Source organism: Plasmodium relictum (assembly GCF_900005765.1).
Source record: "Plasmodium relictum strain SGS1 genome assembly, chromosome: 9".
NCBI classification, from domain to species: domain Eukaryota; phylum Apicomplexa; class Aconoidasida; order Haemosporida; family Plasmodiidae; genus Plasmodium; species Plasmodium relictum.
In genome coordinates, this window is record NC_041687.1 from 1,103,764 (window position 1) to 1,123,495 (window position 19,732).

Here is a 19,732-nt window from a genome sequence, read left to right on the forward strand (position 1 = left end):
AAAATAAAATTATATAAAAAAAAAAAAGAGTTAAAATTGTGTAAATTGTGTATATCCTATGATAACAATATAAAATTTAATAGAATTATATAAGTGAATTACAAGTATTGTAAGAAGAAACAAATGGAATTAACATAAGGATATTTTTCTTTTTATCTTATATGAAAAATCTTTTCTAATGTTACATTTCTACTAAACAGCTTTATCAATAAAAAAAAAAAATTTTTTTTTTCTTTTTTTTTTTATTTGAATATTTTATAATTCTGTATTAATTTCATTCATATTATCAAAAATAAATTTAGGAGCATTTTTTACAGTAAAGGCCACTAAATTTTCAACTGAAGATTTTCCCATCATCATTTGAGTAATAAAACTTTTTATAGACTGTTCAGAATAATTTCCTTTTAAAACGGAATAAACATTTTTTGAAAAATTTAAGGCAATAACAGTAGGAAATCCAAACATTAAATTTAATTTCTGAATAATGTCTAATTGATCACCAGCTTGTGTCCATAGTAGTGTTACTGGTAAATTGTTCATATCTTTAAGAACATTTTTTAAAATATCGATATAAGATTTAAAATATATTGGTTCTGTGTCTTCTTTATTTGGTAAAAATGCTAGAAGACAAACACCTTTTTCACAATATTCATCAAACACTTGCTGAGAAGTTAATTGAATAACCTCTTTTTTTTCTACATAATATTTTAAAAAAAATTGATAGAAATCTTCTACTGTTCTTGATTCATTATAATCTATTGCACTAAATGAATTTTTATTTCCAGATGGAAATAATCTAAAAGATGGGTAATGACTTATACGATAAGTTTGAGCTGTTCTCTGTTCTACTGTTGCATCTATTTTGGCTATTTTTGCATTTTTTAAATGAGATACTTTTTTTGCCAACTCATCAAACATTGGATGTATTGGTTTACTGTGACCACACCATGGTGCATAAAAAAAAACAAACCAAACATTATCGTCATTTTGTAAAACATTTTTATCAAAGTTGTTATCATTTAATACAATTACTTTTCCATCACTTTTATGTTTAGACTTTTTCTTATAAGAACTTTTATTTTTACTAGTATCTACATTTAACTCTCTTAAGCGATAATTTTTTATTGAATCATATATAAAGGTAACTACATCTTTAATTCTATAAGTTCCATCAAATTTTTCAACTTCTTTCTTATCCCCATTTACAAAAAAAAGTTGTAAACTTGGAAATGATTCAATTTTATATTTATTAGCTATATCTTCATCTTTTATAGCTATAAAAGTTACATTATCTTTTAATGTTTTAGCAATACTTATAAAATCGTTTGCGAATCCTCTTGATACCCTACACCAAGTTGCGTAAAACTGAACAACGCATATTTTTTTTGAAGCTAATAATTCTTCAAATTTTTTAGGGCAATCTACTGTTTTAATTTCTTCAATATCCTTATATAAACAAAAACTTACTCTCAAAAAAAGAGAAATGAAAAATAAGAAAAAAAATTGATGAGAAATTTTCATTCTTTACAAAAAGGATAAAAAAAAATAAAAGGAATGAAAGAAAAAGAAAATTAAACAAATAGAGCCTTTTATATATGAGAATTATTTATTTTTAAAAATAAACAAAAAAAATAAAAAAAACTAAAAATATACTACAAAAAGTTTTTATTTCGAATTTTTAACATGTATAAAATAATTAAAATGTTCTTTTTATTATAAAAAGAAAAAAATATATACAAATTGTTTAAAAAAAAAAAAAAAAAAGATATTTAAATAATATAAAAAAAAAAAATATTCTAATATCTTAAAATAAAATGAATATATATATATATTATTATACGCATATAAAACTTATGTGTAATAACTGCTAGAAGAAAAATAATTCTAACACTTAGAATAGTCCATGTTTTATACTACTTATTTTATCAGTTGAGATTATGAATTAAAATTAAAAAAAATATACACATTTAAAAAAGTTAAAAATTTACTAGTATATAGAATTATTAGAGAAGAAAAGAGATAAAAATATAAAATATAAAAGATAAAAAAAAAGGAACTATAAAAGAAACAAAGGAAAAAAAAAAAAAAAAGAAATAAAAAGTAAAATAGAGAAATAATACATAAAAAAAAAGGAGAAATAATACAATAAAAAAAAAGAAGAAAAAAGAAATAATTTAAGTTAGAATTAAGTAAAAAATAAAAAAGGACTAAAAGGTGAAAACTAAAGAGATATATAAAAAAAAAATAAAAGACAAAGATTCATGCAAATTTTTTTTTAAAAATTAGAAAAAGTACATTAATAAAATATTTAAAAAAATAATGAATTAAGCTAATATAATAGTATATTTCTAAAAATAAAAATTTTAGGAAAATTTTATTTCCAAAAACATAGTTACAACATACTTATAATTTTTATTGTTCTTCATTTCTAATATATACATATATATGTACATAAAAAGAAAAAAAATTGTTTAAATATTTTTTCAATTTTTAAGTGAATAAACTTATATAAATTTAAATTATTATAAAAAAATTTATAGATATTACTAATTTGTCCATATTTAAAAACTTTTATATTTTATTTTTTTATTTTTTTTTTATATTTGGAATATAAATCTTTATTTAAATTCAAAATACTCATAAATTTTTTACTATCTTTATTTCAATAGAAGAGAAAATACTATTTAAATATCTTTAACAACCAAAAAATAAATTAAAATAAAAAAGCTAAAAAAAATTAATGGATCTCCCAATGAATAAGCAGAAAATTAAAATTTGCTTTTTTAAACTAAAAAAATTTTAAAATTAAACATAAAAAAACAAAATATTACAAAAATAGTAGAAAATAAAAAAGTATATTTGGAGTTAGAATCAAATTAACAAGTTTTAGTCATATTTCATTTATTGAAATTTTTTAAAAAATATCTCTTCTATAAAACATTTAAAAAAATATTTCTAATTTTAATAAAAATAAAGGGAAAATGAATATATGAAACTAACTAGAATAAAAAAATAAAAATTTCATAACCAATTGTGAATGTTTTTACCGAATAAAATATAGAAACAATTTTTATAATAGAATATTATTTTACTTTTTATATATTTTTCCTTTTTTCTGCTAATTTAAAACTTCATTATATTATAATATGTAAAATGTTTAATCTCTTTAGGTATATATTTTTTATATTAAATTATTTTAAATATCATTTTTGTTTTTCCACTAAAATATTCTTATAAACTACAATTAAATAAAAAGAAATATTATTTTTAAGATAATTATTTGAATTGATATTTAAAAAAATTTAAAAAAAAAAAAAAAACCGAAAATAAAAAAAATAATAACTTTGATTTTACAGAATGCCATTTTTTTTTTTTTTTCGAGTAAATTCTTGGTTATGCGTTTTTTATATAATTTCAATCTTTAAATTTTTTTTTAATTATCAAATTTTTATCAACATTTTATTTTATAACAAAGTTATCTTTAATTTATCTCATAAAATTTACATAATATATTTTTATGGATTTATTTTGTTTTAATACAATACATCATAAACAGCGTTAAATTAATATTTTTTATAAGGTTTTTGTATGAACTATATATTAAAAAAAAAAAAAAAAAAAAAATTATACTATATTTTTATGATAAATACAATTAGAAACTTTTAAAATATATAAACTGCAGAAGTGTATTTTTAAGCACGTATTTTTATGTAAATATTTCGCATAAAAAAATATCTTTAAATAGTTTATCATATATTGGCATTTTGCTTGTATTAAATGGATAAGTTTAAAAAATGCAGAAAAAGAAACTTTAGAAGTTTGAAAAAAAGTAGATTTATTAAGAAAAGAAGTGGCAAATCAAATGAAACAAATAGTAATTCACAGAATGATTTCATTACAAATATTATTATAAAATATTTGAATAATGAGAAAAATGAAAAAAAAAATAATGTAGATAATGCAAATGAATTTATTACAGAAAATGTAACTGAAAATTTGAAAGAAAAATTATTTATGGGAAAGAAGATTGTAGAAACTGATTTGATAAATAACTGTTTAACTTACAATAAAAATGAAACACTGAAAAAAATTAGTTATAAAATTTTGTATCATGTTATGAAGACATGCATTGATCATGAGAATGTTTTAATGAAAATAGAAGAATTAGGTTTTACAGCTGAAAATATAAAAGATAAAAATGATGAGAAGATAAATATTTGTTCGAAATATAAAATTGATACCTTTTTTAATTATATTTATAAAAATTTACAAGTTATAAAAACCACAAAGAATTTTAACCTTTTATGTAAATTAATTAATCTTATAAAATCAGTTATTATTATTATTCCATATATATATAAAATAAAATTTTTGTTTTATTTTTGTTCCATCTTAAATATATATCAAAAACACTGTGAAGATAATGATAGTACAAAATCAGAAAATGTAAATACAAAAAGTAGAAATAATTCCATACCTTTTAATATGAATGAAGAGGAATTTTTGAATCTATTTTTTGATATAATTAACGAGTTAGTTAATTTAAAGGATAATTACAATAATTATGATGATAATTTTAGCATATTTAATTATTTTATTTTACGCTGGATATTAGTTTATTTTAAAAATAAATACCATTTTTTTTTAAAAAAAAAAATGAATTCTTTAATTAAATCAAAGTATATCATTTTACTATTTAGCATACTAAAACATTTGCATGAAAGTACCAATTTTAATTTAGAACAAGGTGATGAAAAAAGGAAAAATATGTATAATGATGAAAGCAAAATGGAAGAATCAGAACAAGAATTAAGTAAAATAGAAAATTTAAATGATGAAGTAAGTAATTTTTATAAAAATAAATATTGTGGTGAGAGAAATATTTTAGAAAATTTGTGCATTAATCAAAATCTAAAAAATGAAAAAATAATAAAAAATAGAGATTCAATAAAAAATATGATAGAAAATTTTTATAATAAAGTAGATATGAATATAGAAAAAAGTACGAAAGAAGTGAAAGATACTATGAACACTTTAACTCAAAATATATTTATAACAGTTTTTAATTTATTTCCGAAATGTCATATTTTACACAAACACATGGTGTTGTTATATTTCTCATTTCATTTTTTAAAATTATCAAAATACGATTATTCATATTTTATTATTTTCAATTCATTTCAATTTCTAAATAAATTATTAACAGTTCATAATTTTTTAATTCATTCATTAATATTTTTGGCTATTCAAGAAGTTCTGACCCTTTATGAAAATGTAATTATACACTTATATAAAGAAAAAAATGATTTAAGTGAAGAATTTTATCAATTTTTTGATAAGTTTAATAATAAACATCAAAATTTGTATATGAATATTTTAACAAGAGTTTGGAACTTGTACATGTTATTAATTTCTGATGAATATATGAAAAAAGAAACAAGTAAACTTGATGAAAAAAAATATCCGAATATTAACACTATAAAAGAACAAATGAATACAACTAATACTAATAAATTAATATCTGTAATAAAAATTAATAATTTAGAATTTTCAAATGAATATAAAGAATTTTTGTTAAATAATATAGATGAGACATATAAAAATAATTTAACAAATTGCTTATCTAAATCTTTTCGTATTATAGGTTTAGGCTTTTTCTTGGAAGAATATTATTTTTTTTGTAGTAAAGAATTATTATCAAAAGATATATTTATCTTAAATAGAATCTTTAAGGATTCTAACAAAACATATTATGGTGGTAATTTTAAATTTTTAATGAACTTTTTTTATCCATTATTAATTTGTTATATTGATTTATATGAAAAAGAAGAGTATGCTATAAAAAAACAGCAATTTTTAACTTATATTAAAAATTTATTAATTCATTTTTCTTGCTCTTTAAATGATTGTATAAATTTATACTATTTCTTATCCACCAATATTGAAGATTTTTATGTATTAGCTACAAAGTTCATTAACTGTAATGATTTTAATTTGTTGCCTCTTTTTATTAATTTTTTCGAAAGATTTTATTTATCTACTATGAAAATAAAACAGGAACATAGCTTCTTACCAAATTTTTCAGACAATAAAATGAAAGATATAAAATGTAAATATACAAATATAAGTATAAAAAAAAATTATTTTTTTTTAGAGCAAGTTACGGATAATTTATTGAAAATTTTATTACCAAGATTTATTTCTATTCTATCAGTTAGTTTTGAAAAAAAGTTTTCATTTAATAAGGAGAAAGATAACAACACAAATATACACGCGACTATCGAAAATTTTTCAAATCTCATACATTTGTGTTTGCATTTTTCATCAAATACAAATTTTGATGAAATTTTAACTATAGTAGAGCAACTTATATCAAGAAATGAAATTGAAAAAGAAATATTTTCATTAATTAGCATGTTGACTGTCATGAAAATTTTTATTCCTTTTTTTTCATTCGATCAAATTAACATGTGCTCATTTTATTTTATAAAATTAATTCAATTAATAAACTTTATTTTGAATAATAAACTCTCTAATTTTAGTTTTATAAATACAGAAGAAATTTTCAGTAAAATAAATAACAATCAAAGTAAATGCTGGAATAATACAAACATAGATCAAATGAATACTGTAACAGATATAAATTATAATATAAATGATGTGAATCATATAAGTGATAACAATGTAAATAAATTAAATTGTTTGAATGGAAGTATAAATAATATTAATACATTAAATAATAATAATGTAAATAAATTAATTCATATAAATAATGACATAAATGATATTAATCAGTCAAATAATAATAATAATAATAATAATAACAATTTAGGTAATATAAACAGTAGTGTAGATTATAATATAAGTAACTTAAACAATTTTAATGTAAATAATTTAAATAATATAAATACAAATATAAATGATTTAAACCAATTTAATAACCAAGATAAATATTTAAATGAAGCAAACAAATGTAACATTAATAATGTAAATAATTTAAAAAATAAATATAAGCTTAATGATAAAAAAAATAAAAATTCGAAAAAAGAAAAGAGTAAAAATATAAATATTGGTATTAAAAGTAATTTTATAAAGAATAAAAAAAAGGATTCGTTAAAAAAAGAAAAATTAAGAAAAATGAAAATTAAGAAAAATATTAAAGAAGACATAGAAAAATTGAAATTTACTAGAATTTTAATATTTGACAATGTTTCTGTTTTATATAAATATTTTGGTAATATATTTTTAAAAAAAAAAAAGATGCTTTTTATCGATAATAATACTAAAAGAAGAAATAATTCAAGAAATGAACTATTCTATTTAAGTAACAATGAACAAAATATTTTGAATAATATATACGTTGATAACAAAATAATCGAAAATAAATTACCCCTAATGATGCAAAAAGAAAGTATTTTCCTTTTTTTTGAGAATATACCTAATTATAATATAAATAAATATATTAAAAAGTTTTATTTATATATAAATAGCTTAACATTTTATTTGAAGGAATGTAAAAATATAGATATTTCTTATTGCAGTAATTTGTTTTTTGAAATTTTACCAGTTATAATGAAGTCTTTATTTTACATAAATAAAAAATTTACATCAAAATTAAGAAAAAATTGTTTATTTGAAAATATAATTGAAATAGGAATGACAGATATTAAAAAATTATTTTTTCACATAACTCCTGGTTTGCTATTAGAAGAAAACAATTGCAAAAAAATAGCAATGTACATTTTATATTTATTAATAAAAAATTATAAAATTGAATATGATGATCAAGTAAAATTATTTGACATATGTTTAGCTTTATCAAATACAAATGAAAATAATTTATTAAAAACATATTTAAAATTTCTTTTATCTTGTATGCATATTTTTAATAACAACATTATTTTAAATAACATAAATGATATAATAAAACTTATAAATGATATATCATATAATAAATCATTTAGATTTTTAGTTGAGAAATTTCTTTTAAAATTAAATGGCATATTTGAAACAGACGTTTTAAAAAATTATTTGTCAAAGTTAAGTAGAAAATTTTTTAATAAATTAATAAAGAAAAAAAATGATGAAAATAATAAGGAAAATAAAAATAAAAGAGGAAGAATAGATAAGAAAAAAACAAAAATTCAAAATGGTTATATGTCTTCTTCATCAGAAGCTCCATCTTTTTTATCGTACTCTTCATCTCCATTTAGTTCAGATGAATCAGATAAAGAATGTAATTTAGATGATATTAAGGAAGAACACACTATAGATGAAACTTTAAAAAAGAAAGATAAAAAAAATATATTAATAAATAAAAACAAGAGAACAATTAAATCAAACAGCAAATCAAAGAATAATAAAAAAAAAAAAAATGAAAATAAAAATTTAAAAAACTTTTTTGAAACATTAAAAAAATCAAGAGGGGAAAAAGAGACAGATTATATAAAATCTATCTTAAAACAAATTCTAACAAATAAAAAAAGGGAGAGAAAAAATAAGAACTATAAACTAAAATATAATCAAAATATTAGTAATATACTTAACAATTTGCAAAAAAATGTTTTAAAAAAAAATAAAAATTTAGATTTATCTTTAACTAAGCAAAAAGAAATAAATGATTTATTTGGAGAACAATATTTTATTAAACAAAATAAAAATAAAGTAAAAAAAAATATAAAAGAAAATGTTAGCGATTCCTATGATGAAGATAACTTTGAAATAAATAATGAAGGAAAAATAGTTATACCTTTGGAAAATTCATCTTCATACTTAAAGAATAAAAAAAGAGATGAATTACTTAATAAAAAATATAAAGACATGAATGAAAAACAAAATATACATTCTAAATTTAAGTTAAATAGAAAATCAAAAAATCATAAGAAAAAAGATATTTTTGTTACAGCAGACAAAAACCTATATAAATCAAAGAAAGGAGAAGGTGATATTATAAAAAAAAATAAATTATTACCATATTCTTATGTCGCTTTAAAACCAATTATGACAAAAGATAAATTTAGAGCCAAAACATTACATGCTTTTCGATCAATTAAAAATAGTTCAAAAAGGAAAAATAAAAAAAAAAATTAAAGAAGAATTGGATAAATGAAAAAAGGGAAATATTTATTTTTCTCTTTTTTTTTTTTTTAAATCGAAAAAAAAGATACATATATATATATTTGACTGTATATAAAAAATTAAGTTACAAAATAAGCAAAGGAATATATTTAAATAGTTTATTATTTATTATTATTTTGTTATATCATATACAATTGTACTTTTATATTATTTTTATTTATAATTTTTTTCTTGTAATATAAATGTTTTAAGATTAATAAAAAAAATTTCTCAAATAATTGTAAAAGTTGTAAAATTTTTATTTTTATTTGTTTATTTATCTAATGATGGATATTTAATTTAAAATGGAACATTCTTTTATATTATTAATCTGTTTTGTTAAATTTAAAAATTTAAAGCAAAAGTAAGAAAAATAATTTATTATAATATTTTAATATGAAATGAAATAAATTTTTGATCGTACACATTTAATTAAAGACTTAAATTTTTTTTTTTTTTTTATTTCTTCATATAATTTGTGTAACAGTTTCTTAAATAATTAACTATATAATTATAATTAGTATTTTTATTAAAATTAATTTTGATATATTAATTTATTAATGAAATTTTTTTTTTATTAAAAAGTAGTATGATTTATTGCATTTTAGTATTCATTTCAATATGTGTATTTTTTTTTAAATGCAAAATACAATTTTTCCAATTTATATTTTTTTAAAACTAAAAAAAAAAAAAAAAATTAAAGTATATTAAAGTAAAACAAAACAAAAAAAAAAAAAAGATAAGAAAATAAATAATATAAAGTATAATGAAAAACTTTAAGTAATAAGAATACAATTTTTTTTAGAAAAAAAAAAAGAAAAAATATGGAAAAATTGTTTATTATATCATAAATTGATTAAATCTAAAAACTTGGAAAAAGAGAATGTAATAAATAATATTATTAGGAGTATTCATATTAAATAATGAAGACTATTTCTTTTTATTTAATATGAATAAAAATAAAAACTTGTATGAATATATATTTGTATGTTTATTATGTATTTTTTTCTTTTTTTTCTTATGTATTGTGAAAAATACATAAACATACATCCTAATAATAAAGAAATGTGTTTTTTTTTTTTTTTTTTATAAAGATTAAATTACATTAAAATAGAACTATTATATTTTTATTGTATTATTCTTTTATTTATAATATAAAAATAAAAAAAGAAAAATTAGATGAAAAAATGTTAGATAAAGTATCTCATGAAAAATCTAAGAAATGTGCACATAATAAAGTACGCTCTAAATCTATTTCTTTTTTGTTATTTTTTAAAAAAAATAAAAAAAAAAAAGATTCACCTAATTATGTGAGTGCTATCGATAGAAAATCTTATTTTCAAAATTCAGAGGAAGATGAAAAAAAAGAGATTAGTGAAAAGTCAAGCATAAAAATAATGGAAAATAGGAATAATGAAAGGCCATTACAAACAATACAAAAAAGTGAAAGTTTACTAAAAAATGAAATTAATGAGAATATAAATGATCATAATGAATTTCAAAAGAAAGATTTTCATTTAAAAAAGAAAAGAGAAAGTTTTTTTAAAAAAATTAATATATTACAAAAATTTAAGAATTACAAGATAAAAAAGACTACTAGTACATTCCACACATTTAATGATAAAATCTCTTATTCTGAAAATTATAATAAAAATGGAAAATCAAATAATTTAGAATATAAAGAGAATAATAATATGACTTCTGAATTTTACAATAACTTAAATAAGAGCAAGAGTTATAGTATAAAGCATGAATTTAACAGTATAAAATCTAAAGCACAAAGATTAAAAAAAAAAATTAATTTAAAAAAAAAATCAAAAAGCAAATTAATGTTTAACAAGGATTACAATAGTGAAATAATTCACAATGATAATATGGTAATTATGTTAAATGAAGCACACTCAATAAAAAATAATTTTAAAAGAGAAAATTCATTGGAATACGATGAAAAATCAAATAATTATGAATTTAAAGGAAATACCTTTTCTGATAAAAATAACATTAGTAATAGTAATGAAACCATTGATAAAAGTAAAAACAATGAAATGTGTAGTGATCTTTTATACAAGAAAACGATAGAAAATAATAATGAATATATTATGAATTCTAACAAAAATTCAATAGATATCAATGAACATTCTAGCAAAGTAAAAAGAGAAGATTTTATAATTTCTTATGATAATAAAAGTTCCCAAAATTCCATTGATAAAGCAAATGCCAATTTAAATTATAAATTCAACTGTATGAATGATAAAAATAGTGAAAAATACAAAAGAATAAAAGAAGATAGTTCGAAAAAAAATAATGATCAAATGATAAGAAATATAAAACATAATATTAGTAATAATCTAAATAGTATTAATAATTTCTTAATATATAAAAATAATGAAAATATCCATCTAAATGTTAATGAAAAAATAAATAAAATAGGAGATAAAAAAAATGAGGAATTTAACTGTAAAAAAGAAAGAAATATAGTTGATTTTCCTAATAAAAAAAAAGATATATTCGAATACGAAAATATAGAAAGGACATATAATGATTCTGTTTATAATTTAAATAAAACAAATAATGTTGATGAAAAAAATTTCTTCATATGTAATAAATTTGATAAAGAACAAACTAATGAAAAAGAAATTATATTAAAATTGATGTATAATAATAATGGTATTTATTTTAATAAAGATGAGCACATGAATAGTTCACTTTATTTTGAGGATAAAAAACCCAATTATGAATGTATCGAAAAAAATAAAAATGTAGCTTCATCTGAAAATATTAATAAGAATAAAGATATATATAAAAATACAAAAACAACTTTCCAAAAAAAATTACCTAAAAACACAAATAACAATTTTAACAAAAAATTTCATAGTGTTAATAATTTCCATAGAGATAAAATACAAGGAATAAATACAATCACAAATAATAGTGGGCTAAATAAAAATATTAATTTAAATATATTAAGCAAAAGTTATAATAAAAATATGAATAGACATTTTATTCAAAGTGTTAATAACGATAGTAATACAAACGAAATAAAAAATAATTTGCATAATGATTTTTTAAACTTAAAATATAAAAATAGCAGTAGTAGTAATATAATAAAAAAAAATAATCAAAATGACATAAGTAAGAATGAAAATTTAGGTGAAGAAAAAAGCAGTATAATTAGTAAGTATTTTATTAATCCTTTATATAATTTATTCCTACAATCAAGAGAAGATGTAGTAGATAATTCAAATATTAAAGAAAGTGAAAAAATTGATTCTTTTAAAATAACAAAAAATTATACTAATGAATTACAAAAAACATATAAAACAATGTATGATATATGTGATTCATCATATGCAAATAATCAATGTTACGGGATTAATAATAGGAAGTCAAATGAATTACAATACATTAATTCATACAATAACTATAATTTAAATTCTTGTATGACAAATAATAATTTAAAATCAAAAAATTACCTTTTTATCAATAATAAAATAAAAGATGAAAATGATAAAAGAATAAATTATTTAAGTAATTTTAATAAAAATATTGTTGAAAACAAAATCATACAAAATGATCATGTTAAAAATATTCCTACAAGTGATATAAATTATCTAAACAAAAATGCTCAAATTGTTTATTTAGATAATACATATTATAACAATGATAATTTTAATTCAAAAATTTTAAAGGAAGAGTATCTTAAATGTGTTGAAAATAGAAATTACAGTTGTATTAATACAGGAAATATAAATCATTTTAATACACCAATAAAAAACAATTCTATAATACTATATGATAATTCATCCATAAATAATGGTAATAAAAATTGTTATATTAAAAATAATATTACTGATAAAAGTAGTATTTTTAATAATATATTTACAAATAATAATAATTCAACAAATAATAAGGTAATCAATAATTATGAAAGTAATGGATTAAAAAAAGAATGTGCATCTGACTGGCATTTTAGTAATGAAAAAAGAAATTATAGTGGGAATAAAAATTCACATATATACAATATGAAAAATTGTAGCAATCATACTAATAGTATTTTAATAAATCATATAGATAATTTTAACGATGACAATCAGAAAAATTTTTATGTTAATGATTTTAACTTTCAAAAACCTTTTAATAATTTAAGAAAAGAAAATGATATTAATGAAAATATTAATTATAATAATAACATAATTGGGTATAATGGTAAAGTAAATGATAAAATGCCAGAAAATGATGAATACTTAAAAAAATTCGTATATTTACAAAAAAATAGACAATTATTAAATAAAAATTACTCAAATTATAATTGTGTTTATTCATCAGATCTTGAATCAAACCAAAGGTATGATAATAATATTATTCATAAATCAAGAAATGAATATATGAAAAATAATTTCAGTTCTGACTTAAATGATTTAAAGAATGAGAACAATTTAACAAAATTTCATAGTTTTTCAATAGATCATAGTAGTATTTGCCTATCAAAAGATAAAATGAAAACGGAAATATCAAGTGTATTTAAAAATAATCATAAGCATAATACTAAAAGAACAAAAAGCTTAAATCAAATAAGAATGTCTAATTTTAATCCTAATAGCTTAGATATTTATCAAGAATCATATATAAAAAGCAAAAATGAAAATAATAACTATATTAATTGTAATAATTGTAATGAAAGCAGTTATCACATAAATCACGAAAATATGATAAGAAGAGATGGAAAATTTTTTATAAATAATAGTAATAATGAATTAAAAGATTTCTCACAAAAAGATATTATAGTTTATTCTAAAGATAATATAATTAGTAAAAATTTTAAAAATGAGAATAAATATACTCAACAAAGAAATAAAAGTTGTAAATTATTCATTAAAAATAGAGATAGTGACGACAGTAATAGTAGTAATATTAAAAATGACAACAATTATAACAATGAGACTATTATAAAAAATGATAACATTCCATATGAAACTTATGAAGAGGGAGAAGCCTTATGGTTGAATAATTATACTCATATAGAAGAAGATTTATATGGTGAAAAAAATAACATGATTGCTAAAGATGCTGCTGCAGAAAAATACAATTATTTTAATTCATTAAATATAAAAAAAAATTCAGATTTTATAAATAATAAGATAATATTAGAAAAAAATAAAGAAAATGGGCTCTATAATATTGTAAGTGGCTTATCTGATAATTTAAAAAATGTAAAAGAAAATCAAGAAGATATTTTTATATCTCATCAGTATAATTTATCTAACGATAATGAAAAAGCAACAAGTGAAAATGATTATCTTAGAAATGAAATAATTAGATATTATAATAAAATAAAGAAGAAAAAAAATTATTATAGTTCACTAGAAATTAATACATATAGTGATATATCTCAATGTGAAAAATTGTATAGAAGTGATTACATTTCACAAAAAAAAAAAAAAAATACAAAATTAAAGAAAAAACATGCTCATGAAGAAAAAAGAATAAATAATAATACAAATATAAAATGTAATATGGTTAAAAAAGAAAATTGCACCCATGATAAATTAAAAAAAATGGAAATGAAAGAAAAAGAGAATAAAAAAATTAAGAATACAACCTTAAAAAAAAATATATCTATTGAAAATAATATAGTTGAAAAGAGGATTGATACAAAGAGTATGTTCCGAAGCTCTTCTCCTTTTAAAATTGGTAAGAATAATTTTATTTATAATAGCATAATTGATAATAATAAAAATAGAAATATAAAAAATTTAAATATAAATAAAATGAAATCAATAAAAAATAGTTGTAATTTTAAGGAGGAAATGGATTATAAAAAGGGTAACATCAATCCTGGTAATTCTAAACAAATTTATGATTCATCAAAATCAAAACAAACATGTTCAGAAGTAAATAAAAGTATTACAAAAGAAAAAAATGGAAACAATGAAATTAGAAAGCACGAAAGTTATTCTATATTAGTAAAAAAAGGAAATTATAATTCTGAAAATGGGTCTATAGCCAAATTTCATGAACAACTAAAGGAATATAATGAATTAAGAAATTCTACTAAAAAAGAGAATACGAGAAATATTATAAAAAAAAAAAAGAAAAAAAAAGAGATAAACCAAAAAATTATAGAAAAAATTGTTCTAACAAATTCTTCTAAATCTAATAAAATCGAAAAAAAGAAAAAAAAGAGAAAAGGAATTTTATACAAACAAATAAATGAATCAAATGCTAATTTAAAAGATAAAAGTGAAATAAATTTTTCTGATCAGAATGACTCTATTTTATCAAATAAATGTGTAAAGGATAAGTTAAATACAAATAGTTCTTTTTTAAATGAAAAATCAAGGGATTCAATACATGAGTGTAGTAATAGAAATAACAATAATTTGACAAACATAGAAGAAGATAGTATGTTGTATAAAAATTGTAATAAAAGAATTATTTACTTAAAAAATGAAAAGATAAACTCTGCTTTAAAGAAAAATGAATTATTAAATTTACCTGAAATTTCCTTTTTATATAAAGAAGTTAAAATAATGAATCATATATTAAGTAACATTAACAATTTTAATTTTTTAAACTCACTTAAAATAAGTGATTTAATTTATATTGAAAAGAATTTTATCAATAATAACATATACATTAATAAGCAAATAATTACTTCTAATACTAAAAATAATAAATTGAATGAAACTAGTGAGGATGACATAATGTATGATAATAATTTTAGTATAATTCATTTAAAGCAAGATATAATATATTTAAAAAAAAATTATCTCAAAATAATTTTAAATGTATTAATAAATAACATTTCTTCTTTTTATGAAATCAAAGCAGCAATTATATTATTAAAATTTTTTATCTCTATTGAAGATAGTTGTAAAGTTTTTCCAAGTTTATATCCACTTTCACTAATTAATGCATTAATACAAAAGTTCAGATTGAAAATACATAAAAAAAATAGAAAAAAAGATGATATTAGTAACGTTAACTTAGAATATAATTCAAAAAAGTTGCCTTTTAATTATCTTTTTATATGTGATGGTAAAAATTATTTATGCATAAATGACGATTCTTTAAAAAGTAAAACATATAAAAGTAAAATTAAACTAAACAATTTAATTGGTTATTACCATTATATCAATTTAAATAGATTAACATATTACCTTGAAAAAACAAACGACAATATAACCATTCAGTAAATCATTGTAGTAGATATATTTCCAATTTTAATAAAAAATTTAAGTTAATTTTTCAGAAACTATAATTTTCTTATATACTTTTTTTTTTTTTTTTAAATGATTAGAGCCATTTCTATATCGTGTATTATCGAATTATAAAAGAAAAAAAAAAAAAAAAAAGTTTATTAAAAAAAATGATTCTTATCCTGTTAAATATTATAGTATGTAATTACATTAAAATATATTTTTATATTATTAAATTTTTTTTTCTTTCTCAATATGAAAAAATTGATAAATTTATTATTAGAGAAAAAATTATAAACTAAAAATTTACTTTTTTTTTTTTCAAATAAAACATAAAAAAAAAAATTTATTTATAAAATGAATAAAAAGGTCATGTTTTTCTCTGTCTAAATACTCCTTTTTTCATTCCCCATGAATTATGTTCTCCCTTTTTTACTCTCTGCATACCGTACGTCTTGTTTAAATTATATTTTAACATTAAACCAAACTTCGTATCTAGATAGTTACTCTAAAAAAAAAAAAAAAAAAGGAAAAAAAAGTTATATATTTATTTAATTACCTTCTTGATTAAAACTTTTAATATATAGTAATATCAAATATAAATGTTTTTTTATGAATTTTATAAAAAAAATGAACCTTGTCTAATTGTTCTTCAATTCTTCTAAATCCTTCTTTTATTTTATCCATATTTGCTTGCTGTAATATTAAATTTTTATATAAATATTTTTATTTTTAATTTATAAAGTATATTTTATATTTTATTTTTTTTTTTTTAACCAATATTTTAAAATCTAAATAGTTTAAAAACATTAATGGCCTTTTTGCAAAATCACAAACACATAAAACAGTTTCTGAAGGAATTTTTTCATTATTTGAATTCATCTGGAAAAAAAAAAAAAAAGGTATCAAATAAAATAAAATCCAAATGTAAAATATAAAAAAAATAAAATTAAATATTAACCAATGGTGTAACAGTATTTGAAATTTCATTGTCAAATTTATTGTCTCTTTTAAAGGCATTAAAAATAAAAAATTGTTTTCCATACGGTTCTATCTAATATATATTAAAAAAAAAAAGTAAGAATAAAAACGGATTATCATAAATTCAATTATAATTAATATTACTAATAATGATCTTAATAATATATTATATAGTTAAACTAATAATTAAATAAATATAAAGTATATTTTTCTTTTACCGGATGTATAGTTGAACATTCTTTAGGTGGCCAATTAAATCTTCTCATACGATTATAAATAATCTCTGTTACAAAAAAAAAAAAAAAAATTTTAAATCATTATATCTATATTGTCAGAAATCATTTAATTTATTTATTATTATAATAAATATATCCCTTTTATATTTTTCATTTTATTTTATACTATATTATTTTCTTTTGCTTTATATTACTTTTATGTGCATTTAAACGAAAAACATTGTGTCTAACACCCGTTGCATTTTTTATAGAAGACATTTTTTTTTTTTCTAATTTGTATTTAAATTGATATAGAATAATATTAACGAAAATAATGTTTCATTTTTATTATAACTTAAATAGAGTATACAATAATATTATTTTTTTTTTTATGAATAAAAAAAAATAAAATAAAATTTAAAAGATAAAACTATAAATTATATTTTATTAACATTCTTAATTATGAAATCAATATGTAATATGGTTTTTAAAAAAATTTATTTAAAACGAAAAAAAAAAAAAGATAAAATTATAAGAAAATATATTAATAGATATAACTAGGTAAGCAAAACTTACATATTACTTGAAAATAATTGTATAAATGAATTAACGTATCTATTTTATTACAACAAAAATAACGTAAAAAAAAAAAAAATTTATACATGTATTATTTATTCAAAAATTTTATAATCATATTTATATATAATATTATGTAGTTCTATTAATTATTCATTTTTTTCTTATTTTTAATAATTATAATCAAAAAAAAAAAAAAAAGAATACATTTGAATTGCAAAAATATATAAAATAAAAAAAAGTAAATTAAAAAAATAGTTACAATTTAAAAAAAGTATAAAAGAACATTTATTTTTTATAAGAACGAAAAAATATCATGTAATATTTCGAAACTTATAATATTTTCTAACAATAACACAAAATTTGAAAAAAAAAATTTTTCATAATTCCAATATTTGTATTCATGATATTTTCGTTTTTGAAAAGAATTAAAAATAATTACATATGCCGCTTTTTTATTTTTTAATTTATTATATCATGTTATTTTTAACTTGAAATAAGTGAATTGTTAAAAGATTCTATAGATATATATCTTTTAATAAAAAAAAAAGAGACATATTTTATGCTTTTTAATTTTATAACAAAAAATATATCGATACTAGAAAAGTAAATCATAAAATAAAGTAATTATATTAATTCATTAAATTTATACTCATACACATAAAATGATAAAATAAAATTTTTTTTTTTATATTTCGTTGAAGATAATATTTTATTCTCAAAGATTTATAGATAGTACTGCAATGAAAACTAGAATAAATACATTTTAACATTATAAATGTTTTTTTTAATTATATCTTATGAATTATTAAGAAATTTTATTTATTAGCCTTTTAAATATATAATTTTTTTTTAATTTATCGTTTTTTTTTTTTTTTTTTTTTTCTGTTATTTAATACAATATACACATTATTTATTTAAAATGAATTATCTAATATATAAAAAAAATAAATAAATAATTTAAATTTTCTAAAATTTAAGTTAAAATTAATATATAAATTAGAAAAGAAATAAATTAATATTAATTATAGACACTTTTTTAATAAATACTTAAATTTTCTTTCATATGAGATAAATATATGTTTCTGATATATACCACTTCTATTCACGCATATTAAAGATCTTTTTTTTATCTTTAGAAAAATTCATAGACATATAAAATAATTAAAATGTAAAGGTAATAAAAGAAAATACATTATCTACTTTAAAACATCTTACCATTTCTAAAATTGAATTATTAAGTACTATATTTTCTTACATTTTTTTTAACGTAACGGTTGTTTATCGTATATTGATATTTTTTTTATAAAGAAAATTCAAGGTTATTTTCAAAATTAAAAAGAAAAAAAAAAAAAAAGAAGCAAGTTTTTTAAATATGTTAGAAATGGATACATAGACTAATTGTACTGTTAAAAAATTTAAATAATATATACAAATATATATTATATGTACAAACTTTTTTTAAATAGAAATATATCTTTATTATTGGCAAGAAAACTACATATTCTAATTATGTAAACTGAAAAAAATAAAATTATTACAATTATATGGCAAATAAAGGTTTTTTATAGTAACTTAGTCTTATTTATTAGCTTATATATTTTTAACAATCTGTTACTAAAATATGTTTAAAAAAAAAAAATG

The 19,732-nt window shown here is 17.4% G+C and overlaps 4 protein-coding genes across 4 annotated transcripts; 2 read left to right on the forward strand and 2 right to left on the reverse strand.

Annotated features, from left to right (window-relative positions):
• Nucleotides 1-255: 255 nt before the first annotated feature.
• On the reverse strand, nt 256-1,521 carry PDI-11 (protein disulfide isomerase, putative; the record flags this gene model as incomplete). Its single annotated transcript, XM_028676760.1, has 1 exon — nt 256-1,521. The coding sequence occupies one exon, from the start codon at nt 1,519-1,521 to the stop codon at nt 256-258; it is 1,266 nt and encodes a 421-aa protein (XP_028533217.1).
• Nucleotides 1,522-3,777: 2,256 nt separating this feature from the next.
• PRELSG_0931700 (conserved Plasmodium protein, unknown function) lies at nt 3,778-9,090 on the forward strand (the record flags this gene model as incomplete). Its single annotated transcript, XM_028676761.1, has 1 exon — nt 3,778-9,090. One exon carries the CDS (start codon nt 3,778-3,780, stop codon nt 9,088-9,090), a length of 5,313 nt encoding a protein of 1,770 aa, XP_028533218.1.
• A 1,214-nt stretch (nt 9,091-10,304) lies between these two features.
• PRELSG_0931800 (conserved Plasmodium protein, unknown function) lies at nt 10,305-16,313 on the forward strand (the record flags this gene model as incomplete). The annotated part of the gene is made up of 1 exon (XM_028676762.1): nt 10,305-16,313. One exon carries the CDS (start codon nt 10,305-10,307, stop codon nt 16,311-16,313), a length of 6,009 nt encoding a protein of 2,002 aa, XP_028533219.1.
• Nucleotides 16,314-16,686: 373 nt separating this feature from the next.
• PRELSG_0931900 (conserved Plasmodium protein, unknown function) lies at nt 16,687-17,791 on the reverse strand (the record flags this gene model as incomplete). The annotated part of the gene is made up of 6 exons (XM_028676763.1): nt 16,687-16,824; nt 16,953-17,012; nt 17,094-17,198; nt 17,278-17,370; nt 17,516-17,580; nt 17,728-17,791. The coding sequence occupies 6 exons, from the start codon at nt 17,789-17,791 to the stop codon at nt 16,687-16,689; spliced, it is 525 nt and encodes a 174-aa protein (XP_028533220.1).
• Between the last annotated feature and the right edge of the window lie 1,941 nt (nt 17,792-19,732).